The 23,880-nt window shown below is 57.8% G+C and overlaps 2 protein-coding genes across 5 annotated transcripts in view; one reads left to right on the forward strand and one right to left on the reverse strand.

The window, feature by feature from the left end:
- ADARB1 (adenosine deaminase RNA specific B1) overlaps window positions 1-8,779 on the reverse strand; it is a 58,864-nt gene extending 50,085 nt beyond the window's left edge. The window contains exon 1 of one of the 4 annotated variants that reach the window (XM_047718231.1): window positions 8,560-8,779. In XM_047718231.1, coding sequence (XP_047574187.1) covers window positions 8,560-8,659 — 100 coding nt within the window. In that variant the 5' untranslated portion in view covers window positions 8,660-8,779. The remainder of the gene's footprint in view (window positions 1-8,559) is intronic. The other 3 variants (XM_047718223.1, XM_047718242.1, XM_047718250.1) reach the window with 3 other exon arrangements.
- A 3,040-nt stretch (window positions 8,780-11,819) lies between these two features.
- Window positions 11,820-22,807, forward strand: LOC125087804 (basic proline-rich protein-like). The gene is made up of 6 exons (XM_047708477.1): window positions 11,820-11,915; window positions 12,511-12,567; window positions 19,556-19,657; window positions 20,009-20,301; window positions 20,440-21,687; window positions 22,279-22,807. The coding sequence occupies exons 1-6, from the start codon at window positions 11,820-11,822 to the stop codon at window positions 22,805-22,807; spliced, it is 2,325 nt and encodes a 774-aa protein (XP_047564433.1).
- The last annotated feature ends 1,073 nt before the right edge of the window (window positions 22,808-23,880 follow it).

A 23,880-nucleotide genomic window follows, 5' to 3' on the forward strand; every position in this document is an offset into this window, starting at 1 on the left:
CTCCCCCCATGCCCCCCACCCCGTCAGTGCAGGCTGCCCCTCCTGGGAGAGGCTCTGCCACTGTCCTACCCAGGGCATCCCCCTCCACCTCCCTCCACTCAGTGAGGCTTATGATGTGCAGCCTGTCCCCCTGCTTGTCACCAGTCTCCCCCCACGCCCCCACTGGGCCTCCGGACCTCCTTGCCTCTGGTTGCCCAGCACCTGCCCATGCCTGCAGAGACAGGCCGGACAGGCGAGCCCGAGCTCTTCCAGCTCTAGCTCCATCTCCGGAGCCTGGGTCTGTGCTAGACAGGCCTTGCCTCCGCTCAGACAACCTGCACAAGCTCACAGCTCGTTAGGTGTCCCTGCCTCCAGCTCCTGCCCCCATCCCAGAGTCTCTACTTGCTGCCACAGTTGTTTTTCCCAAAATAAGCCACACTGTGCTCTGAGAACCACACACAGCCAGGACCCCCCCCCCCCCCACCGGACCGTGGGACAGGAGCACAGTGTGCTGGTTGATCCCAGCTTCCATTCCCTTCAGAGCCTGCTGCTCTAATGAGGGCATGTGGTGATCTGTGCCAGAAGGAAAGATGCAGGATTTTATCCATTTTTCCCAATTTATAATTTTTACTGAAACGTGCCAACTAGATGTCAACTCGTGCAAAGACAGAAGAGCTACTGTTAACAATCCAGACCTCATTAGAGCACACAAAGCCCGAGCCGCTGAGCCGGGCCCGATTCAGCGTGGTGGCATCGGGAGACGGCTGCCCGAGGAGCTCCCCTGCCCGGGTGCCCTGAGCAGAAACCAGGCCAGCAACAAGGCAGCGGACACAAAGCAGACAGTGAGCGCGCACACAGCCATGGCCAAGATCAGAGCCCCAATTTCCAACACGATTCTGCTTACTGGCTTCCACTCACCAATAAGTACCCACTATCTCGGGCTTTCCTGACATGGCCAAGAGAGTGCCCCTACACACTGACTTCTCCTCCCAGATGAGCTCTTCCGCTCCACAGTGGCATACCCCTAGACTCGTGACAGCTGGAGCTAAGGGCGCCACGGGCCTCGGAAGCCCCAGCCAGGGCTCTGGCTGTCCAACCGCAATGAGGCCACACCTCCCCGAGCGCTCCTCTCTGGGCAGACCCCCGTCCCTCCCACCAGGCCTCAGAGCCGACGGTCCCTGCTTGCGACCCTCCGTCGGGCGGCGCTCAGCCAAGCGCTGCTTGCTGTGGAGGACGGGCGTCCCCTGCAGTGTCCCCAGCTCCCTGACCACATCTTGACGGCTGCCTGTGGCTGTCTGAGCAGCTGTCTGTGAAACGCGTCTAAGCTAAAACACACTCCCTTGCCCCTTGAGTCCTTAAATCCGAAGCAGCTGTGAGCAGAGCAGCTGTAGCTTGGTCACCGTGGTTGTGAGAGGACAGTTCACGAGGCAGAAATGTCTTCCTGGCAGCCACAACTTTGCTCTTAGATGGGCTGTCAAGGCCTCGCGGGAGGCCAAGCTCCCCAGAACCCACTTGTTCGTTGCCTGCAAGACGCCACTTGCTGGGGTGACCGGCCCCCTGTGCCTGTTTCAAGTTCCAGCTCTGCGGCCTCAGGCAAGGGTCTGCTGTGACACTCACAGCCCACGGCCTGCGTGCGGCAAGCCCCGTGATCACCACTGGCGGCATCCGGACACGGCGGCACGGCCAGGCCCTCACCCTCCTGCTTGTCCCCGTGCCAGTGCCCGAGGCTGCTGCTGGTGACTCCACACCACAGGAGATAGTCAGTCACCAAAACACCAGATACTGCGACAACAGCAGACAAACGCAGGGATGATTCTGTCTGCGCTACAAGTCCCACGGCAGACGGGAGAAACCTCCATTATTGGCGATCTCTGGGGAACCAGCCAACCAGGGTTCTAGACACGTGAACTCTAAACTCTCCCCCTTCCAGGTAACCAGTCCCCTAGGCTGAGCGCTGGGGAAGCCGCACAGAGCAGAGCAGCTGGGTCAGCAAGCGGCCACGGTCAGCAAGCCCACACCGCCCGGTGCCACCACCACGTCGGAGGAAGCGAGTGGGTACACTGCGGTGCCCGCAAACACAGAACACCAGGGCAACTTGCTAGGGGCTCCAACAGCCGAGCCCCTGTGCTCTCCAGCCCCGGCCCCTTGGCCAGCAGGTGGGCGTGTGGCGGCCAGCGCCAGCGGGCTGGTGCCTCCAGGAAAAGCTGACCTCTCCATCCGCTCTTGCCGAGTCCCCTGGACACGTGGCCGTGTATCTCCCCGCACACCCAGGCACTCGGAGCCACCAGGCCAGAAGGCAACACCTTCTCGATGAGCTGACCTGAAGCCTCAGTGACCTCCCTGTGCCAGCCTGCCTGAAAGTAAGTCGCGCATCTCCCCGGGCTGTCTCTCAGTAGCCTACTACAGTCAGTACCACGAGGACGAACACCTAATTTAAGAAAAGGTACACGAACAGAACAGAACTTACAAAAGGACAAATGTGGATGGGCTCTCATAAGCTTTCCAGTTCTGCCTCGTTCGTCGTGAGCACAGGAAGACGTCCGCTGCCAACCGGTCAGGGAGCATGAAAGGCACAGGCTGGCTGAGCTACAGGGAAGCGGTCCCCATACAGTGACCGGAAAGAGGTGGCCCCCACGAAGGCCGAGGCCGTGCCTGCTGCAGGAGGCACCGGCCTTCTCCATGTTGGCGTCCAGAGAGCAGAACCCTCCCAGGATTCAGCAGGGACTGGGTGGGAGCGAGCCGGGGGCCGTAAGAAATGCTTCGAGCACTGGAGTCGGGAGGGTTCTGCGAGAGGGCGCTGACCTCCCAGGGGCCGCTGGGAGGGCCCAAGGCACAGTCGGCGTCCCTGGGCTCCCACCATAACGACCCAACACAAAGGCTCAACCACCACAAGCCTTCGCACTCTGAGCCCAGTTCTAACGACTGCAGGAAACTATTAAGACTTGCCCTTATAGTCAAAGATTTAGTTACAAAAATTCCTGCCTTTGCTTTTTTATAAAGTTCACTTCGCGTCTGTACTTCCTAATTCCTACCACAAACACTGCTTCTGTAATGAGAAAAGCAGAGTTTTTATTCTAGGCCGACCTTCTGCACACGGGCGTGCACACATGCACACACACGCACGGCGCACGCCTTACTCCACAGACTCTGAAAGTGGGCCGGGACGCGGCAGACCCCCATCCGAAGCCAGCGGGCTCCGTCTCTGCAGCCGTACCCGCTGCCGCCGCCGACAGACACGCGCCCTTCCGGCCGGCGTTTGGCAGAGAGCGGACGCCCGGTGGACTTCAGCATCATGTCAGAGCTCAGAGGGACAGTGCAGAGCTGAACTACGGGCAGAACGGGACCTGCTCAGGAGAGGACAAGCCAACGGGCTGTGGGACCACCGGGGAAGGAGCGGCCACTCTGGCTACCTGGGGACACAGCGGGGGAGGGCTGCTCGGCGACCTTGGGCAGGCCGCCCAGCTCACCAGGACCCTCCGTAAAATGATGTCACTAGTACAGGGACCAAAGGATTCTAAACCCTGAACAACGCCGTAAGTCTGTGGCACTTATTCCATTCAATATCACCATTACCCACACGAGTCCAAACACGCCTATTCTACTCCTAGCAAATACACAGAAACGAGTTTGCCCAAGATTAGATTCTGTGGCTGGTGAGGCCCCCAGCAAACCGTTCAGATGGTCGCCGGCTCTCACAGTGCCCTCGCCCACATCAGGTGGGGCCCTAGAGGATAAGCAAGAACCCCGGGACGGAGCCGGCGGCTGGGGGATGATGACCCCCTCAGAACACGCTGGGCCAGAGGGCATAAGCCTGGCCAGGCGAGACTTCCCCAGCAGTGGTCCCAGGCTACCCACCCCGGGTGGGCCGTGTGAAGTAGCAGGCAAAGACACGGGTGTATCGCCCTGGGCAGCCACCACACTCTCCATGCTGTGGCCATGCTTCCAGGCCTGGCCACGTGGCCTCCTGTGTGCTTCCCCGAATTCTTGCCCATCTTTCTCTGCGGGACCGGGGTGGCGGTGACCCCCCAGGGTGACTCCGGAACCTTCTGTCAAAGAAGGAAAGAGGCCTGAGTCCTTGAGTGCCCACCAGGGCCAGCTGTGTCTGAGCACTGGGCTGGCCCGTCCCACGGTCAGTGCCCTCCAGCCACACCCCTCACCCGCACGCGTGTGTGTGCACGCTCACGCACACAGACCTCCGTGCCCTCCCCCGCCCTTGGCTGTCTCTCCTGCTCCTCAACACGGTGACAGCAACCTCAAGGAGGGCACACACCTTGCTGAAGCCAGATTCCAGAAGCACAAAGTAACATCACCGACTCAGAACCAAGAGGAGGGAAGAGAAACCCTCACAAAGCACTGTTTTTACAACCATTCTTCGTCCTTCAAAACGGACACACAGTAACACTGCACTTGGAATCCTGTCTGTCTGCTCTGTCACCACAGCCTAACTAAAACCCTGATTATTTGAAAAATATACTTCATTTTCTGGAATCAGAGGAAAAGCAGACAAGAAGGCAGACTGTATCGTCAGCATGAACAGTAATAACAACGTGAGGGAGGAGCACTGTCGAGATCCGATCCATTTCCCATGGTATTTTGAGAACAACCTCACATATCTCACCCTGGGTTTTGCTTTACAATGTCTACCGCCAGCCCAGTGCGACTCTATCTCCGAATGTCTCCGCTAGCCGAAGCAGCCCCTTCAAGCGAGTGGGGCCCCCTCGTGTGCTGGGAAGCCCCTCAGGGTGAATGCCATGAGATACACCCAGACGTCGGGCACAACAGGTTCAAGGAAACCTAGGCCTTCGATCTGTCACTGCTGCTCACTGGTGGGGGGCAGAGCTCAGCAAGGTCCTGCCATGTGTCCTTCTCCTGGCAGACATGGGGACTTCCACTCTGGCTGGAGACTGGAAGGTCCGTCCCTTCCTCCCTGATACACAGCAGAGCAGCCACGCATCACACATACACCCTCGTCGTCCACCATGGCCCATTCCAGAGCAGATCCCAAGCCTTAACACTGGGCTGTCCTTCTGCCACTGCCGTCCTAGCACCGACACCTGTCCTGTGCGTGCCGAAATCCCCAGTGCCAGCATCCACTGGATGGATGGACAGACAGACGGACGGACGGATGGGTGGGTGGGTGGGTAGATATGGAGAGAGAAGGAAGGAAGGTTGGATGGACACACGGATGGATGCACGGAGAGATGAGGGGATGAGTGAGGAGATGCGTGGATGAGCAGGTGGATGAACGGATGGGTCGATGGACGGCTGATGTGGGAAGATGGATGATGGACAGACAGGGGGACGGACGGGTGAGTAGACGGATGGATGATGGAGGGCGGACGGATGAATGAATGGACAGACGATGGATGGGTCAGTGATGAATGGATGGATAAGTGAACAGATGTGTAGACAGATGGATAAACCGAGAGATGGACGGACAGGTAGACGGATGAACAGATGGGGGAGGATGGGTGGATAACAGATGAGTAAATGGGCAGATGGATGGATGGTAGATGGACAGATGGACAGATGGATGAACGGATGAGCATATGAGTAGACTGGAGGATGGGTGGGTGGACCACCAGACGGGCAGACGGATGGCTGACAGAGGGGTAGACAAATGGTGAATGGGTAGATGGGTAGATGGTAAGTAGATGGGTTGATGGATGGGTGGACAGACAGATGGATGAACAAATGCCATCCCGGCCTATATCTCAAGCTGTCAAGTGCTTTGCACCTTACGAAGAGGCACGTTCTCAGCAAGGTGAAGCCAGGGCTGCCACGAGGGAAGAAGCCTGGCTTGCTCTCTCAGGTCCCGCCTGCATCAGCGTACCGCCAGCGGCATCTCCTCGCTCTGTGAAGGACAGAGGGCAGGGAGGCTTCCAGGCCCTGCTCTCCAGCAGTGCTCAGGACGCACACCTCTACGGGTCTGGGTCTCCGCGTCTACACAAGGTGCCCAAACCCTGCTTCCTCTTCCACCCTGGGAATGTGGGAGAGCCCAGTCTCAGACTGGTGCGGTGCAGAGCTGCTGCCCGTGTGACAGTGGTCGTCAGATGGCATGCAGCATGCCTGCGCCCAGGTAGGGTGCTCTCACACCTGCGACAAAATGCTCCCTGAGAAAGCCTTTGATCTGGAACACAGAGCTCGTTCTCACATGATGGGGGGCAAGGGGCTCTGGGTCTTCCCCCCGACCCACCCACCCCTAACATGTCTTTACTCAGCAGCTGTACCAGCCCTGGAAAGAAGGCAGCAGATGCCGTCACCGGGGCTGGCCAGGGCCCCGGGAGGGTGGTATGCAGGGCCGACCTGTCCCAGCAGCGCCTGCTTTACGGAGGGCCCGGTCAGCACTTAAGCTGCACATGGTTCCCTTCCAGCCGTAACCTCCTGACGACTCATCTAACCCATCTGAGCCTCACCCAACCCACAGCCAACACCCTGCCCTAGAGGAGGTAGTAACTACATGGGTCAGTGAGAAGCCAAAAAATCCCTGAATCTTAGCATTCCTGAAGCCAATAGTAACCCGCTGCTGCTGTTCTCAAAAAAAATAATTCCATTTGAAAAAGCTGGGCCTGGAGCCTGCTTGAGATTTTCTCTCTGCCCCTCCCTCTGCCCCTCCCCCTGCCTCTCTAAAAAAAAAAAATATTGAAAAAGCTCACCTTATACCAGTCTTAGGAAAAATTCAACACACAGGATTTGGAGCACCTTAAAATCACGCAGTACTGAGACGATGCTGTACATCTTGTAAAACTTGGTTCATCTGGTATAAATGGAATGGCCAAGCTTAAAAATACTGATTTTTATTTTTATTTTTCCAAGATTTACTCATTTATTTTGAGAGAACGAGAGCGAGCACATGGGAGCAGGAGAAAGGGCAGAGGGAGAGGGAGAGTCTCCAGCAGATTTAGACTGCCCGCCAGGCACGAAGCCGGACATGGGGCTCGAGCTCAGGTCCCGCAGATCATGACCTGCGCTGAACCCGAGTCCAACACGCGCCTGATGGCCGCCCGGACGCCGAGACTGACCGTTCTGAACGGCAGAAGGGCTGCCACCACATGACGCGCCGCTCAGCGCCAGTCACAGCGGATTTACGCACGCGGAATCGCCCGGCGAACGCGACTCGCTCGATCCAGCGGCTGCAGTGCCGTACCCTGTGGCGCGCTCGGTCTCCCAGGACGCCGGCCTGAAGGCGCAGCCTAGTTGGGGGTGATTTTTCTACTGAAGAAGGTGGTTCCAGAATGCATGAAGGAAACATTTTAACAAACCGTTTGAATTACAGCAAGTTCCCCCCCCAAACCATTATTCCTGTAGTTTTCAATATTTTCCCCAAACTAAATGTTTAACGATGAAGGGCCACGGAAAAAACAGCGGCCAGCCTAAATTTGGGGCATTTGATCAAAAGTTCTTGCAGTTTCTGCTTTTTTCTTTGTCCTCCTTCTCCATGGCTCGCGTTAAGGACATTCGGCTTCTGATGCTTAACTCGGGAACAAAGAGCAACACCGAAGCCTGAGGCAAGGGTCTGTGACAGCCGCACTGAAGACACGCGTCCCCCAGGGACGGCGCCGTGTGTCCCGGATGCACACGGAGGCACAGCAGCCCTGAAGTCGGCAGATCGCAGTGCCCTCGCGCCCAGACACAGAGCTCTGCGGGACGCATCTCCGTAGACTCAGCAGGATGCCGTCATCTCAGATCGCAGCTCCGAAGTCGCTTTCTTCTTCTCTTCTCGGGGAGGCCCCACTGAAAACTGGCTCACCTCACTCCCTGAAGGGCCGACGGTCTCTGCCACAAAACAGCCCCATGGTGCTGGGGCAGCGACAGCTGGGTCCTGGCCCTACCCATGGGTGGCAGGAAGGAGACGGCCAGAGAGAGAGGCTCCCAGGACAGCAGGCGATTCCCTCGCCAGAAGCCTCTTTAGCCCGAAGACACACTGTGTCAGGTAACTCGGAGCACACGAGGACGGCACCCTCTCAACACCCTTCATCGCAACGACGCGCCCCACGCCGGTGCGGTGTGATCTTTACAGCCACGGACAACGTTTAAGTCTGGTGTCAAGAAAAATACAGAGATTTTCAATGTCTTAAAACATCAAGTTGAACTGGAGGCCAAAATTACCCGGTGTCGAATGCAAGGAAGTTGTTCTCCGTGTTGTCAAAAGCAGTTTTAACAACGGCTGCCAGAGCCTTATTTCCACAGCTTGAAGAGTAGTTTTAAGGTTAGGAAAGTTATGAATGAAGAATGGCAGCAAAGCAGAAGGCATCACAAGGCATCTGTCTCAGGAGGAAAGATCTTTAATACCCAAAGCCACAGACGTCTAAGGCTTCATAATTATCCTCCTTAAAATATACTCCAAACGCTGGAGCTAAAATGACTTCTATCTGGGTCTTTTAAAACCTTCGCATTTAAACTAGCCCCAAATTCTATAAAAGCCAGCACAGAAAGCAGAGGCACTTCAGAAGGGCTGCTGGGAAGGAGCTGGCACCAAGGAGACGAGCTCCCTATGAAGCCGTCCCCCCCAGAAAGCGTCTCCCTATCGCGTGCGAGGTCCTGCACTCCCCATTCTAGAATGAAAGCGAAACGAGTTACCTTTCCTCTCAGAGCGCTTCTTCCGCCTCCGTTTACAGCGACGCCCCGCGATGCTGAAGAAGGTCCCCGTGGTCCAAGTCCCGGCAATGAGCGAGGCCATACAGACAAGCGAAACCAGCCCGGGCCGGCCCCAGCCTTGTCCCTGCCCCCGGCCACCAGGCCCGCCAAGCGGCAGCACCGGCGGCGGGCCCCCCACCGGCTCGGGGAAGCAGCCCCTCCTCCGTCCCAGGCTCATTGCTCAAACTGCAGAATTAGGGCTTCGCGGACACCACAATGCCTTCGGAGCACACCACCCAGCAGTGACGTGTGACAGTTAACCCTTCCGTGCACTCCCGGACACAACACCACGGGAAGGCGTGAAAGACATGCCGGGACTCCTTCCAGGGGAACAGGAATCCCCACAGAAACACACCAAGTCTCGCCTTAGAAAGGCTTCTGTCACCTTGAAAACAGACAGAGCTCGCACGGCAATGAGGGAAGCCACCAGGGAAGGAGCACAGTGTACAAAACACAGCTGCAGAAAGCCCGGGGCTACCACAGCGCCCAGCGCAGAGGCTCGGCGACCAGCCGCCACAGGGACCCACAGAAGTGCCCGCAAAGCATGTGGGTGCCCAGAGGAGCCCCGGGTCAGGGGCCACTCTTCCTCCCTGCTGTGCCCACCAGACGGCCCACATGCTGCTGTCTCCTCCTCTGGGGAACAGCTTGGCCCCACCGCAGGCTCAGCACCCCGGGCGGGCAGACACTGAGCCTTCATGGCATCCCCTGCACCCAGGGGACTGTGCCCGGGACCCAGCATTTAGGGCTGACACAGCACAACCCACAGCCCCAACCTCCTCCTGTCCGTCACAGACGGATCAGGCCCCAGGGGGACACTATCCCAGATCAGGGCTCTGTGTCCTTGGAACAAAAGACAACGGCATCCGAGCGCCAGCAGATCAGGGACCGTCCCAGGAGGATCCGGCGGGGAGGACGTCCGTGGGAGAGCACTGGGTGAGAGGAAAGACAGTGCAGTTGCCCAGGTCCTCTCTCTTGCAGAGCCAAGCCCCTTTCCAGGAACGCCCAGCACCCGTCTGCCTACGCATTCCTCCAAAGGCGCACATGCTCGCGCAGGTCCCAGCCGAAGCAGAGGGCACCCTCCTGAGAGAGGGGCGCTCTCCCCCGCGAAGCAGTCCCTCTCCCCACGGTGCGCTGAAGCCCAGACCGCTCGGGGTGACCAGAATCGCCACGAGTTTCATTCTTCATAAAATTATTCATAGCATTTAACTAAATTCTCAAAGTACTAAATTAAAAATCCAGCGTTCTTTAAATACTTTTGTCTTTAAAATTTGATATTGATGGTAACATATTATGTAACTTACTTTTAATAGATAATTGTGAAGACATTTTCTGAAAACATGAAAAAATTACAATGTTTTGGTTTGTTGTTTAGCAAAATTTGCATTTTTGACAGAAATATATTCAAATTTTATACATTTTAAACTTGATTATGTATTTTATTTTGAATCCTTTGGATCAAAGACCAGATAGTGCTTCAGACTTGGAGGCCGTATGTTTCTGTCGCTTGCAAACTCATGGAGGTGGTCATGGCCTTGGGGCTGGGACCAGGAGAGAAGCTTCTGGCAAAGGCTTCCCCCACACAAGGCGCAGATTCTTCAGCAAAGCAGAGAACTCTCGGCTTGGGAGCTGGGTCTGGGAGGGAGGGGGGCACGGAGACACGGCATGGTGGGGGGCCGGCCTCCAGGCCAGCCGCACTCAGGGAGCAAGGGAAGGTCCGGGACAGAGAGGAGCTGCGGGAAGGAAGCTGGGGCAGGACGAGGAAAGGTCAGCCTGCAATCTGGCGAGGGGAGCAGGCGTGGGGTCCTGGGACGTCGGGTCTGGGCACGGTCTGTGTCCATGCCCCGACAGCTCCCGTGACGAGTGTGCAGCCCAGTGCACGGGCAGGAGTGCTGGGGTCCGATGCCCACCAGGCCGGGATGTCCCCTCTCCTGCGGCTCTGCATTTCTCATGCCTGCCAAGGCCTGGCCCGAAATACCCACGACAGCTTGTTGTGGTACAAGGCGCAACAGCCGGGCTCTCTCCAGCCGGACGCCACAGGCTTCACTGCTTCCTGCGACAGCTTGCCTTGGAGGAAGCCCCCGCCAGCACCGTGCACCCGGCCGGCCGGCCTGCCACCCGGGACTCGGGGGCTCGGAGCCTCTGCTGAGTTCGGATGCGGTCTATCCCCGACGGAGGAATCCTAAAGCAACCCAGGGGACTGAGAACCAAGAAACCACGGAGGAAACCACGAAAAGGAAAGGAAAACAAAGCACGAAAAGGAAAATGTAAACATTCTTCAATTATTTTAAATAAGAAACAAGAAAATTTCTTTGGACCTATTTTAAAATATGAAGTTACTTACTGTATTTAAAATCTGTTTGGGTATTTTTTCCATGAGTTTCTTTTTTAATTACTCCCTTGCCACGCACCGGAACTAGTTAGGTGCCTGACCCTGAAAATGGTCGCGCGCCATGAGTAACTGGGCTGCAGACGTCAAGGACGAGCCAGAGCACACCGGCGCAGGCGGGTCTACACAGCTATGGGCACTGGCCCCAGGGTCTCCTGATGCAGCTGAACCAAGGAAGCAAGATTTGAGAACAGAGCCGGAACTTCTGGAGCCCTCTGACCCACGAGAAAGAGCTCAGCACTCTCAGAGTCTTGGAGAGTCCGGATGGAATCAAACACAGACTGTTTTTATCAAAGGGAAGTGGTAAGGAGCTGTCTGGACACGAGATCCCTTAGGACGAGACCATCTGGGGAAACGGTGCTCAAAGAAGTCAGGTAAAACAGGTAGTGTGTCCCCAGCTATCAGAGACACTCCCATTTTCAATGTTTTCTCTTTCTGCATCAGGGTTTTCATTGGGATCTGGTCGCCCCCCCACCGCCGTGGGGGGCCCGCCCTGCCCCAGGCACAGGCACAGCCCTGGTGAGGCCACCTCAGGGCCAGAACAAACGGGCACAGGCTTCCTCTCTGCGTTCTGGAAAGGAGAAAATTTTAATTTCTCCATCTCCGTCACAACCCTGACCTAAAGGGAGACAAAAATGTTTCACATCACGACACACCACAATTCATAAAAAGTATATTCATAGAAAGCAAAACTTGCAAAGTGAAAAGCTTGCATACGCTCCTAGATCTAAAGTTCCCAGAGCATGAATCAGGGCGATCTGCAACCATAAGCCGGGAAGTCGGGGGCTGGTGTGAGAGGCCGGCTGTCCTGACCCGAATGCCCCCCGGCAAGCACGCGGCCAGCAGTGCGTACAGGCCCAATGGCGGAACTGCCAAAAACCTAGCCCGTGGGCAGCTTCTCGGGCCCCAGCAAGTGGAAACACACCAAACAAAGCCCAGGAGATCTGCCGTCATTACACGTGAATTTGGAAATGAGAGTTGACACGATGAAAGACACAGTGGTGGGTTTGCCGGGAGACCCTCTGCTGGTACAGTCTGGATGTCTGGACGTCCGTGTGTCCTGTTGTCCTGGGTCAGGGGTGCCGTGTTGTCAGTGGGGGCTGCTGTTCTACCTGCTGTCTTAGAGACTGTATTTGTCTTGTCGGCACACATTCGTCACGGGGAAAGTCATATCTCCTATATATTCTGTCTCTTGATGCTCTAGCATATGGGAGTCTTCCGGACGCAGGGAGAGACCGCCCCCCCCACAGGGCTTAGCCAGGACTGCATCCTTCCTATGCACACGACCCCCTCACTTCCTCTTGTAACGGTCACGTCAAGCCAGGGTTGCCCTAAATCATTCCAGGGCCAGGTACCAGGCAACTAGACCACGCAGAGCCCAGACCCTACCATAGTTCTTCAAACCGCCGGTCGTAAGCGGTCTCTGTGCCCTGCCCTGCCCTTCCTGTGGAAACCCCAAGAAGGCTCTGGCCTACCTAGGCCTTCCCCTCACTCCTTTCTGCCTCCAGACCAAGATCAATGCTCCCCATATGGCCCTGTATGGTGTGGCCCTCCTCCAGGAAAACGTGAGTAGTAAAATCTTTCGATGGCACTGGCCTCCCTCCCCATGATGTCATAAACTACCCTCCTGTGGGGACAAGCGGGACAGCAGTACCATTCTCGAGACCAGCTGGTTGGTCAATACCAAGTCTGCTTCATTTCCTTCTAACTAAAGGGCACATACAGGCTATAAAATGAAAGGCCAGCTGGCCCCCTGACCACCGTCCTACGCGGCCTTCTCCCGTACCTGCTCTGCACGCTCACGACACGCTCGATGAGACGGCAGTCACCCATAGACTCCCCCCGCCCCACACACTCATCACGGTTCCCTCCTCACAGGACACAACCCAGCGCACAGCAGAGCTTCCTACAGTGACAAGTGCTGTGTTTTCTGCTTTCCTGAAAGTCAGAGAAGCCGAGAATCCACGAGCATGACCAGGCCCACAGTGCCCCAGCCTCGGGGGCCTGCACTGCTGCCCGAGAACGAATCCCATTGGGACACTCCCAGAGTCGACGTGAGGTCCTGGCTCTGCGCCTCTCAGTTGTTTCTTCCTGATTCTTCCTACCTTTAGGATCACTTAAGAAAAGCATAAAAATAGAATCCTGCATTCATGAGAATCAAGAAGTTCACAGCAGAACGGCAGTGATTCAGTGCCCCAGATACGGTCTCTGCAATGACTGAACTGACAGTTCATAAGTATCTCTTAAAGAGATACTTTGAAGATCTTTTCTGCAACTGTAAAAGTACATCCATTTCTCTTTTTTTAATTTAATTTAATGTTTGTGTGTGTTCCAAGATTGTGTATGCGCCACACCCAGTGCTGCATACAATCCTCGCCCTCCTTGATACCCACCACCAGGCTCACCCAGCTCCCCACTCCCCTCCCCTCCAAAACCCTCAGTTAGTTTCTCAGAGTCCACAGTCTGTCGTGGTTCATCTCCCCCTCCGATTTCTCCCAACTCCCTTCTCCTCTCCATCTCCCCATGTCCTCCGTGCTATTCCTCATGCCCCACAAGTACATCCATTTCTGACTTCAGCTGCCACATCTTTGCGAGTTAACAGTATTGAATTCTAGGAGAATGTCATAAATAGCCCTACACCATGTAGCATCTGACGTTCCTGGTACCTCATTAATTTTATTTTTGTCCATGTCCTCAGAGTAAAGACTCTGAAATTTAATGTTCTTAGAACATTAATTTATGAAAAAAAACTCTTTAACAACTATTTTTCTCTTATAAGAAAAAAAGGAGTTGATTCCATTAGAACTCTAAAGTCTGTGAAATGAGTCTGTTATTACCACATAGAATCAACACATGGGAAATTGTAGCACTACTTAATATTAAAGTGCCTCAGAACGATCTGTTAGCATGAAAACAGCAAATATCCATTCCTTCAACTAACAGCACTGGCTAAGTGAGGGCCAGGCCTGAGCAGGTGCTGGCGACACACCAGGGAACAAAAGCAGCTTCTGCTCGCAGAGGGAAGAGAGACAGGCGACAAGGGGCCCCACAAGCCATCGACTGGCCTCGTATGTCAGAGGGGGTAGGTGTTACCCCGGAAGGTGACTGGCGCGGGAGGGCAACGGTCTCTCCCGGTCTTGAGGACAACAGCAGGGAAGCACACACGTGACGGCCCGAGGAACTGGGAGGAGGAACCTGGAAGACGGTGTCAAGGAACAAAGGCAAAGGCTCTGTGGCAGCAGCGGGCACAGCTCAGGAACAGCCAGGAGGCCAGGCTGGCAGAGGTGAAAACCAGGAGGTCCAAAGGCCGGCTCCGGGAACTCTGGACCAGTGCAGGGACCTGGCAGTCCCTCTGCCCAGGAGCTTTGGCCTGGTCCTAGCCTCTGGCCACTGGTGAAGAACAGATGCGGGGCGAGGGCTAACGCAGGGGGTCCTGTCAGGAGACCGGTGTGGACACACCCGATGGCTCAGGGCACATGATGGCAGAGGCAAGAAATAACCAACCCGGACACATGCTAAGGGATAGCAGACAGGTGGCCTAGAAGGGAACAGAAGACACAGGATGGCCAGGGCTTGTGGCCCGAGAGTCTGTAGAGATGGGAAGACTTCAGGTCGGTGAAGAAGCAAGGGTCCGGTTTGCTGTCTGAAGTCAGAGACAACGCGGATGCCCAGGAAGAGACGGTGGGCAGACCCAGGGTCCGAGGCCGACAGAAGTGCCCGCGGCTGACACGCCAGGTCACGAGTACAGAGAGAGCCCAGGAGAAGCCAGGACTGGGCCACAAAGGCACCACTGCTGGCAGTGACGGGATGGGAAGGATGGGCAGAAGCTTGCAAGGGAGCCACCACTAAGGCACAGTGTGGAGGACGAGTTTACCAGGAACTGTCACCTCCCAGATACCACACACGGGTCAGCTCACTTACACCTCACAAATGCCAGCCTCTGAACTGCCTGCGCAAGGGGCAGCCTAGAAACAGCCACCATCTGTTTTACAGCCATCAAGGTTGTCACTCAAGTCTTCGAATGGAGCTGTGCAGTGCACAGTCCATACAGCTGTACAGTGTGACCATGATTATAGCCCAGCAATAACCAGCACAAAGCCCAAAGCAAGTCTGTCTGGTCCAAGGCCCACCCTACCTCCAGCTAGCCAGGGAACCTTGGGCAAGTTCTTACCCTCCTGGTTCCTCGGACTCCTCAGTACAACACAGAAGGCATTGATGGGACCCGCCCCAGGCTCACTGGGGGGTCAAGAGAAGACGGTGCAGGACACGGTGCCCAGCTGGGCTCTGGCCGCTATCGTTCCATCAGCACTGCCGCTTTATAAAAAGGAGCCCTTCGGCCACAGGGCAGAGCAGCTCACCCAAGGTCACACACACCGTGTAAGCAGCAGAACACGGTTCAGAATCCAGGACACTTGGAACCCGGGGCCCGAGCTCTTCACTCCAGTGCCGCCCAGTTAAAGCAAAAACATGACTGCTCGATTCTACTTCTTTATATGTTACGATTCCTCACAACTTTAAGTCAAAATAACACATACATATTTCTTTAAATTAACACATCTTGATTTCCTATATGAAAATGGGTTCAAACAGATGGAGATAAGTATAGTTTACGTCTGCTCACAAAATTCCTCCACTCAATTAAGATCGTAAATTCAATTAAGCTTTTTCCATTTTCTTTTACAGTAACTCTATCAAGGAATTTTAAATTAAAATCAGAACATACATTTCTCAAATAAGTACAGCAGATGTTGGATTTGGCAGGGGGAAAAAAGGCACTTAAATTGAAGGCCCTAAAATTAGCTCCCAAAGCCTAAAGCAACCTAGAGATAAGGAAGCAGCCACAGGTGGTGGCCCGTGGGTGGGCCAGGTGGCCCGTGGACGGATGCTGGCAACAGGAACTCCCATCCAGTAGGCCCAGGGCTGCCAGGGAGAGCTCTGAACCCGTGCTACACGCCGTAGAAAACTCAGAAAGAAATGCTATGATCGAGTCTAAACATAGATCTGAGACTAAACTGGCACAGTCCACGGGTAGCCACGGTTAAACAGCTACTTCTTTAAAGACGAGTTTTTGAAGCAGCCTTTAAAAATAACGCTTATTATTACCGAACATGAAAAAACAAAATAAAACACAAACCTCTTGAAATATAAAGTAGAACTGGTTGGTCCTTCAAAGAAGACAAAGTGACTTTACTCAATCTGGGGTAGAAAACCTCTGGCCAACCTCGTGTCTTTGCAGGTGACGTCGGGCTGCTTCTAACTTGGACACGTATGGAGAAAGGAAGCAGCACAAACCTCAGGACGAACAAGAAACATACGACAGGGCCAAGTGTTCGGTCTGACTGAAAACTCAAACGAGAGTAAACGGAGAAGAAAACCGTAACAAGGGGATCAGAGACACGATGGCCTGGACCCACGGAGCGCAGAGCCAAAGCCACTCTGCAGTGCAGGTCAGACACACACGTCCACAAACCGTTCTTATCTTACTAAAACCGGCGACCTGTCAGCACGACTAAAAACAAGACAACCGGCCCCAAAATGGACACGCTTAGCCTGAGCCCCAGGTCACCAGACTGAGATGTCACCTAATCCTATCAACGGCCTCGCCCAGAAGCGGGAGCCCCGCGTCCGTCAGGAGTCACCGGGCGGGCACGAGCGAAGTCATCCGTCCGGCTGGCCCCGCGGTGCCCTGAAGGGGCGTGGCCTTGCCCAAGCAGCCCGTGCTCTCCTGGGTTGGCGTCCTTGTCCCACTCCTCCTGCCCAGACGGTCTCTGGTCTGTGCGGCTCCCTGGCTCCCGGGGCTCCTTCAGGGGCCGCTGGACGAAGCCATCAGACCTTCGAAACGGGCTCTGCTGGGTTTTGCTGACGCACATGCAGAGCTTGGGGGTATAAGCTTTTCTGACTTTTGTCTTGCCTATTCTAAAACAGTAGAATCACAACCCTATGTTACACGTAAACTGTACAAAGTGTGATTTTCTAAATACTGGAACAGGTGTATGAAATTGTGTCTTCCAGGCCCCTCCACAGACTCAATTAATTATTGTTAAATTTGTAAGTGATAAAATCTAATTTACAAATCCTACCACTCACTGAACCAAATGAGTTACAAATGCTCCATTACCCCGACCTCCTGGGTTCTCTAAAACGGTCCTAATAAAGCCATTAAGCAGAATCTTTTTGGAAGGAGCCCAGCATTGGGGTTCACAGAGGAAATGCCTGGAAAACCGGGGATCAGGCTCGGCGTCCCGGCGCGGTCCCACAGCACCGCCTAGTGGTGAGTCGTCGGCTCGCGGGGCCGGCGACTCCGGGGGTCACAGGAGCCCGCTCTGCGGCCCGGGATGCCCACTCAGACCAGGCCCCGCTGGGGCCATGAACAACCAACCCCGGGGGGCCGGGGCCCATGTCTTGGCTGCAGCGGGGGCTGTGCTAACCACACACAGTTGTCAGAACACAGCAAACTGTGCGCTTAAAACAGATGATTTTTGTCCTATGTAAATCATACCTCAGTTAGTGCAGCTTAAGAACACAGAAATCCGGCCTCGGTTCGAGGTAGGACAGAAAACCCGCAGATTTCAGGAAGGAGGAAGGAACGTACTCCAGCAAACAACAAGCCGGACAAGGCTGAGAGTAACGGAGCCTGCGGTTCCTCACCCGACGAGGAAACGCCACGAGCTCCAAGGGCAGCCACGCCCAGACCAGCCCCCGAGTGCCCGTGGCCGCCGCGGCACCCCCGCCACCCCCGGCGCACAGACCAGGAGACTGGGCGGGGAGGCCGAGCAGGGGCCTGGGGACGCAGGGCTGCCACGGGAAGGGCCACGCTCTTGCCCACTTTGTTCCACGAGCTGCAGCGACGCGAGCTTCAGGAAAAGGAAACGTGCGCCGGAAAGGCACAATCGATCCAGTTATAAGGTAAATTCAAGTGTAGCACGACAGTCCACCATGAGCAGAGCGAGCTAAAAGAGGAGTCACTTTAACATTTTGCTGTGTGCACATGGCAGCGAGGGCACGGGGATGACAGAGAAGGAAGTACGATCACACACATTTTACTTGACTCTAAAAACAACATTTACTCCTCGTAATAACATAAACACCACTTACGAATTGGAAACGGACTGACGCATGGTGACAGAACAGAAAATAAAATTATCTGCCTTGATTATGTAAAAGAAGGAAAGCGGGAGGGACCCAGACCTGCAGAGTGAGAAGGAGGTGACGGGCAGGGCAGGTGTCTGCACGGGCCTGACGCAGCGGGCCACTGGGAGGCAGTCTGAGCTCCAGGGTGAAGAACCGCTTCCTCGGACAAGCAGTACAAGAGCATGGCTGCCAGTCTGGGCTGCCTGGCCTCGTGCTCCCCACCTTCACCAGGGGTGATACAAGAGTCGGACACTCATGTTCTCAGGGTCCCTTGGACAACAGCTGGCCACAGGACAGACACAGTGCTAGACAATGAGCTATAAATGAAAGTATGGTGGAGGTTTCTGGAATGCCATGATGAAAAGGACAGACATGGGCCATGCTTGCCTGACCATTCCCAGTTATTGCTGCGTTGACTACAAATGTGATGGCTGGAGCTTCAGCAGCCACAGTGCACCATGAGAGAAGGGTTAGGAGAACCACTGAGACACAGATCCAGACCTCTGACACGGCTGCGCTATCAACCAACTCTAGCAAAAACCTGCCTTTGCATTCTTTACTATGAAGTAAAGGAATAAATCCCCACTCTGAAAGATACTGTAGGTCATGCATTCTGGGACTTTCAGCCAAAAGCATTCCCAAATAACACAACAAAGAAGGGCAAAAAAAAGTGTGACGTGAGCTCAAGCTGCTGGTATCTGAACTGAACGTCAACAGATAACGTCTAAAATATATAAATCACAAACCAGCCAAGTTATTATTTAGAAACGAAAGTACGGCAGGGACTGCCATCTTCATCCCAACATCCACTCCCTCCTTCCTCTGAGGCAGAGCACCCACGTGCTACGTCATTAAGAATGATACTCCCAGCCCCCTGTGACTGGTCGTGGTCATGGGACTGAAGTCATGTCTGCTGGGATGAGCACAGAAGTGTCACGTGGAGGCTTCTGGGAACCTCCTCGAGAAGGCATCCACGCATGCTTTGTCACAGTAGGGGAGCAGCAGTTGAGCTCACGTGTGACAGGCCACATACAGAGCTGAGTCGGGCCTGGACAGCTAGGACCTCATTCCAGCCCGTGTGCCTGAGACCACTGCTGTGCGGGGCAGCCCTCTCTCCTGGGGAGCCCCTTGCACTGTGGCTCTGTCATGGGCAGCAGGTCCTAACACTGACCAACCCCGAAGTATAAATATCTACAACTTTTTAAAAACATCAGAGGAAAGCGAAGGCTATGGATGGCCAATCTTCATCAAAAGCCTGAATTAGGTGACCTGCCTATGAAGGCATCACTCGGATAAAAACTGATACAACACAGACCTGGCGTCGGCCCTGCGGGACAGGCATCCACCCAGGCCCTGCCCTGCCCTTCCACACTCTTACCCTCTCCCTCCACTCAACTCCCCCCACTATGCCCCCTCCCACAGTCAGAGACGCACTGTGTGGCTGGAGTCCCCCCACCAGCCCCTGCTCAGCAGCACCCCTGCCCGGTGCTCCCGTCCCACAGAAAACAGCACTGTACCGTTCCGGTGGGTTCCGCCGCAGCCCAGGAAGCTCCCGCTGCCTGGACAAGCCACCTCCCTCTTGCCCCCACTTTTGTCACAGCAGCAGCAGATACCACTGTCCCACTAGGTCCCGGCCCCCTCCCAGGCCTCCAAAGCAGCTCTGCAGTGGGCGCGAGACCCCTGCCCCTCCTCCAGACGCCCAGTCGGTCCTCCCATGCTCCGGCCCCCAGATCCCAGAACCCGGAGGGAGGCCCGGGGCACCAGCTTTCTCTGCGGCAGCTGCAGTGGGGGCACCCGGCACCTGCTGGAACATGCCCGTGGGCGTGGGTCTGGCAAGGGGCCCAGAGCCCATCCGCTCGCCTTCCCTTCGTTCAGGGTGACGTGGCCCACAGGACGCGGGGGTTCCTGCCAGCGCCGCCCTGGGAAGAGCCTCCACAGAAAGGAGCAGGAAAGCGCGGGGGGTACCGGACCTTCCCGTGCCCACAAGTGCGCGTCCGCCGAGCTTCCACGGTGCGTGCCTGGACGCGAGTCCCCAGCAGCCGCGGCCGGAGCTCCGCAGCAGGAAAACCGCCCCCAGCTCCGCGCTGCTGCGGGGCCCGGGGGTGTCGGCCGGCGGCGCCCGGCAGCGCGGGCGAGCGAACTCCGGCTGTCCGTGTCCCGCTTCTGCGGTTCGTCGTGTATGTTTCTGTCCGTCAGGAAACTTGAGTCCACAGCACAAAAACTGGGAATACCACTGCTTTTTAGGAATTTCTCACACTTGATGCTGTTTGAACCGAGTTTTCCTCGGTTTTCCATTTTCCGGACAGAAAACGATCCCAAACCACCGGGTCGCTCCCGCGGCGGCCCCAGCGGGCAGCCGCCTCCCCGGGGTCTGCAGCTGCCCAGGGCTCTGCGGCCGGGAGCGCGTGCGGCCTCTGCGCTCAGACACGACCCCCGAGAGGCCGCCAGCCTACCCCGGGCGCCCCTGCCCAGCGCCGTCCGCTCCCACCAGGCGTCGGGACCCCGGGCCGTGCAGCCCGCACCCCCGCCATCCCAAGGGCCGTGGCCCGCAGCTGCCCGCACATGTCCCGGCCCCGCGAACCGCCCCGCACCGGCCGCAGCTCTGCCTCCCCGGCGCCCCCAGCCACTGCGGGCGGCCTGGCTCCACCCGGCCCGGCGCGGCCGCACCACGGGCAGCGCGGGCTGTCACGCAGGCCGGCCCTCGAGCGCTGCCCCCCCGGTGAGCCGCGCTGCCCGCCCCGTGCCCAGCGGCCGGTGCTCCACCAGGACAGGGCGGAAGCGGGAGCGGCCGCGGCCTCCACAACACGCCGCGCGGCCTCGGCGCCCGCGCTCGGCTCCCTCCACGCTCTGCCCCCAGGGGCTCCCGTCGGCCTCCCCGAGCCCCTGCTCCCCGCAGCCCCCGCCCCCTCCGCCTCCCCAGGCGCGGCGCTCAGCTTCCCGCCGGCCCAGGCACCGGGGCTCTGGCCACATCCCGCTGCGGTCGTCCTGGGGCGCACGAGCGCCGGCGGCGGGGAGCGCGGCCGAGGAAGCCCGGCGGCCCCAGCAGCGGCCCCGGCTCACGTCCACAGACGGTCGCTGGCGCGTCCCGCCCCTGCCCGCTCGCTCGGTCGCCCCCGGAGCCACGGGCCCGCCCCCCGCGCAGACCCCTGCCCCGCGTCCCGGCGCCCGGCGGCCGCCTGTAGGCCCCGGCCGGCCCGTGCGGACAGATGCTGCCGCGCTCCCCGCCTTCCCAAGCCGCCGCGGGGCTCCGACTCCCGCAGGCCGGCCCTGCTCGCCCCGGGAACGAGCGAGACTTACGGGCTCATCGGCCGCCCCGACGGCATCTTCGTGGAGACCCGCGAGTGTCCCGCGCCCAACTCCGCCGCGCGGCCCTGCCTCTCTGACCCGCCGGCCGCTCTGCGTGTCGGACCCTGGAACAGCCGGGCCTCGGCCCACTGGGCGACCCATCAGGCACACGCCGCTGGGGACACGTGCCCCGGGCAGTACATGTGCGTCAGGCTCCCGCCCCCGTCAGGTGTCCGGTATCCGCCCTATCAGGGGCGCGACTCCGCCAGGTACGCGTCCCCCTCGGGTGCAGGCAAAGCAACTTCTCTCCACATTGTGTGTGGGACCGGCGCCCCACCCCTCCCTCCGCCTTCCCTCTCCTCACCCCTCTCCCTCCCCATCTACACCCTGGACAATCCCCTCCCCTTGACAGGGGCGGGGCCCCGGGTGTGACGGCCACACTTCGATATAAAGCAAAGGGGAAGGGGGGGGTTTTAGAGACAAAATCACGGTCCCCCTTCAGCTGCCTCTGAGCCCCAGGGGGCGGCCCCGAAGGCAGGAGAAGGCAGCTACAGCAGGCAGAGGACACAGCCCCGCCACCTGGATGCGGAGCGGGGGGTAGGGGAGGGACACGGGGGGGGGGGGGGGTTGGGAGGCACAGCAGGGGTCCCTCGTGCCCGGGGCCACACCCCTGAGCAGAGGCCGAGGCCGCCATGCAGTCCTACGGGGCCGCAAGGCAGGACCGGAGGCCGGTGAGCCCAGGGATCCCTTGTCTACACAGACAAGGGCGCACAACTGGGGGGTGACGGGGTGCGCAGGGGCCTCTCTGCGCCGCCCGCTGCGGGCACTCTCGTCCAACCTCGGTCTTCTCGGGGGCCCAGGAGCCTCGTGGCCCGGGCGTCCAACGGCACCTCCCGCCGGCCTAAGCAACGTCCCACTGGCTTCACGCGCCCCTGGGGCTGGCGGTTGCCCACCAAGCGCCCCGCCTCTCCTGGGACTGCGCCGCACCAGGCAGCCGCGCCAGCCTCTGTCCGGAGCGCCTGCCCCGGGGCACGGGTTCCCCACGGGCCTTCCCGGACGCGGGAAGCTTGGCTCCGTCTGCGGGGCCATCGCGCCCCGGGAAGCAGCTCTGCCTCCCGTCCCACGCCAAGGGCGGGCCATGGCGCCCCGCACAGGCCATCCAAGCTGAGGCCGCGACTGGCGATGCAGAACTTCACCCCAGCGGGCTGCGTCCATTCCGGCTCCCCAGTTCCACCGCACAAGAGCCCACAAGCGCCGGTGGCATGGCTGGAAGAGCATCCCCGAGGCCAGAACTCTGGGCGGGACGCGTCTCCCACCGCAGCCGCTGCCCTGGGTCTGAGCTCGCAGTGCCGCAGAGACACCAACACCTTATCCGGCAAAGGCCCGTGAGCCAGGCTGGACCCACAGAGACACCTTCTCGGGGACAGTGACCAATGCCAGAAAAACAGAGAATCACAGCTCATTCGCAGGCAGACTCTGTCTGGGAAAGTTCAGGAACGCTTCTAAACGGAGGCGTCTTCTGTGCCCAACAGTTCCTCAACTGCAAGACCACTTTAAAGGAAAAAAGGTCGAGCTGTTGCCATGATCCATAAAGATCCAAAGCTCGGGACGCCTGGGTGGCTCACTGGGTTGGGCCGCTGCCTTTGGCTGGGGTCATGGTCCCGGGGTCCTGGGATCGAGTCCCAGGTCGGGCTCTCTGCTCAGCAGGGAGCCTGCCTCCCCCACTCACCCTGCCTCTCTGCCCTCTTGTGATCTTTGTCTGTCAAATAAATGTACAAAATCTTAAAGAAAAAAATCCAAAGCTTGGTGCCACTGCAGCGTTAACCTTCACCACAACAGCCCTCGTTGGTGGGACAGGCCACCTGGATTACTGTCACGTGGACACCCGTGTCACTCGCTCCCCGGGAGCCCACTGCCGCCTCCACCGTGAGCTGGAGACACAGCGCAGGAGGCCCCGTGGGACAGCCGTCCAGGACACCACCTGGTACTGCTGCTGACTCTGGGCCCAAGGCTCCTAGGGAACACCCTCCCTGCTGGCCGCTCACCACCATGCTGGGTGCTTCTGGCGCTCTGCAGGCGAAGGTGCCACAGGGACGGGACACACAGGGCAGTCCCAGAAACAGAGAAGCCTCCTGCAAGGAAACACTGATGCGGTGGGGAAGGCAGCCCCCCAGCACCCAGCCCCCAGCCCAGACCCCCACTGGGTCTTTCATGGAAGCACAAGGCGTTTCTCTGGTCTTTGCACACCTGACCGTGCAAACACGGAACTGCCACATGGGGACAGGGAAGAGCGGGCCAGCGTCCTTTGGAACTGCCCCGGGCTGCAAGCGTAGCCGGAGGTGAGCCAGTAGCCGCAGGTGCCAGCACCACAGGGCACTCCTCGGTGTCCCCGGCCAGCGGCCGCACCTGAGTACCGGGTGCTGCGCACTGGATGACTCAAGGGGCCTGTATTATGCGCTCGT

The sequence above is a fragment of the Lutra lutra genome, chromosome 1 (assembly GCF_902655055.1).
Source record: "Lutra lutra chromosome 1, mLutLut1.2, whole genome shotgun sequence".
Lineage (NCBI taxonomy): Eukaryota > Metazoa > Chordata > Mammalia > Carnivora > Mustelidae > Lutra > Lutra lutra.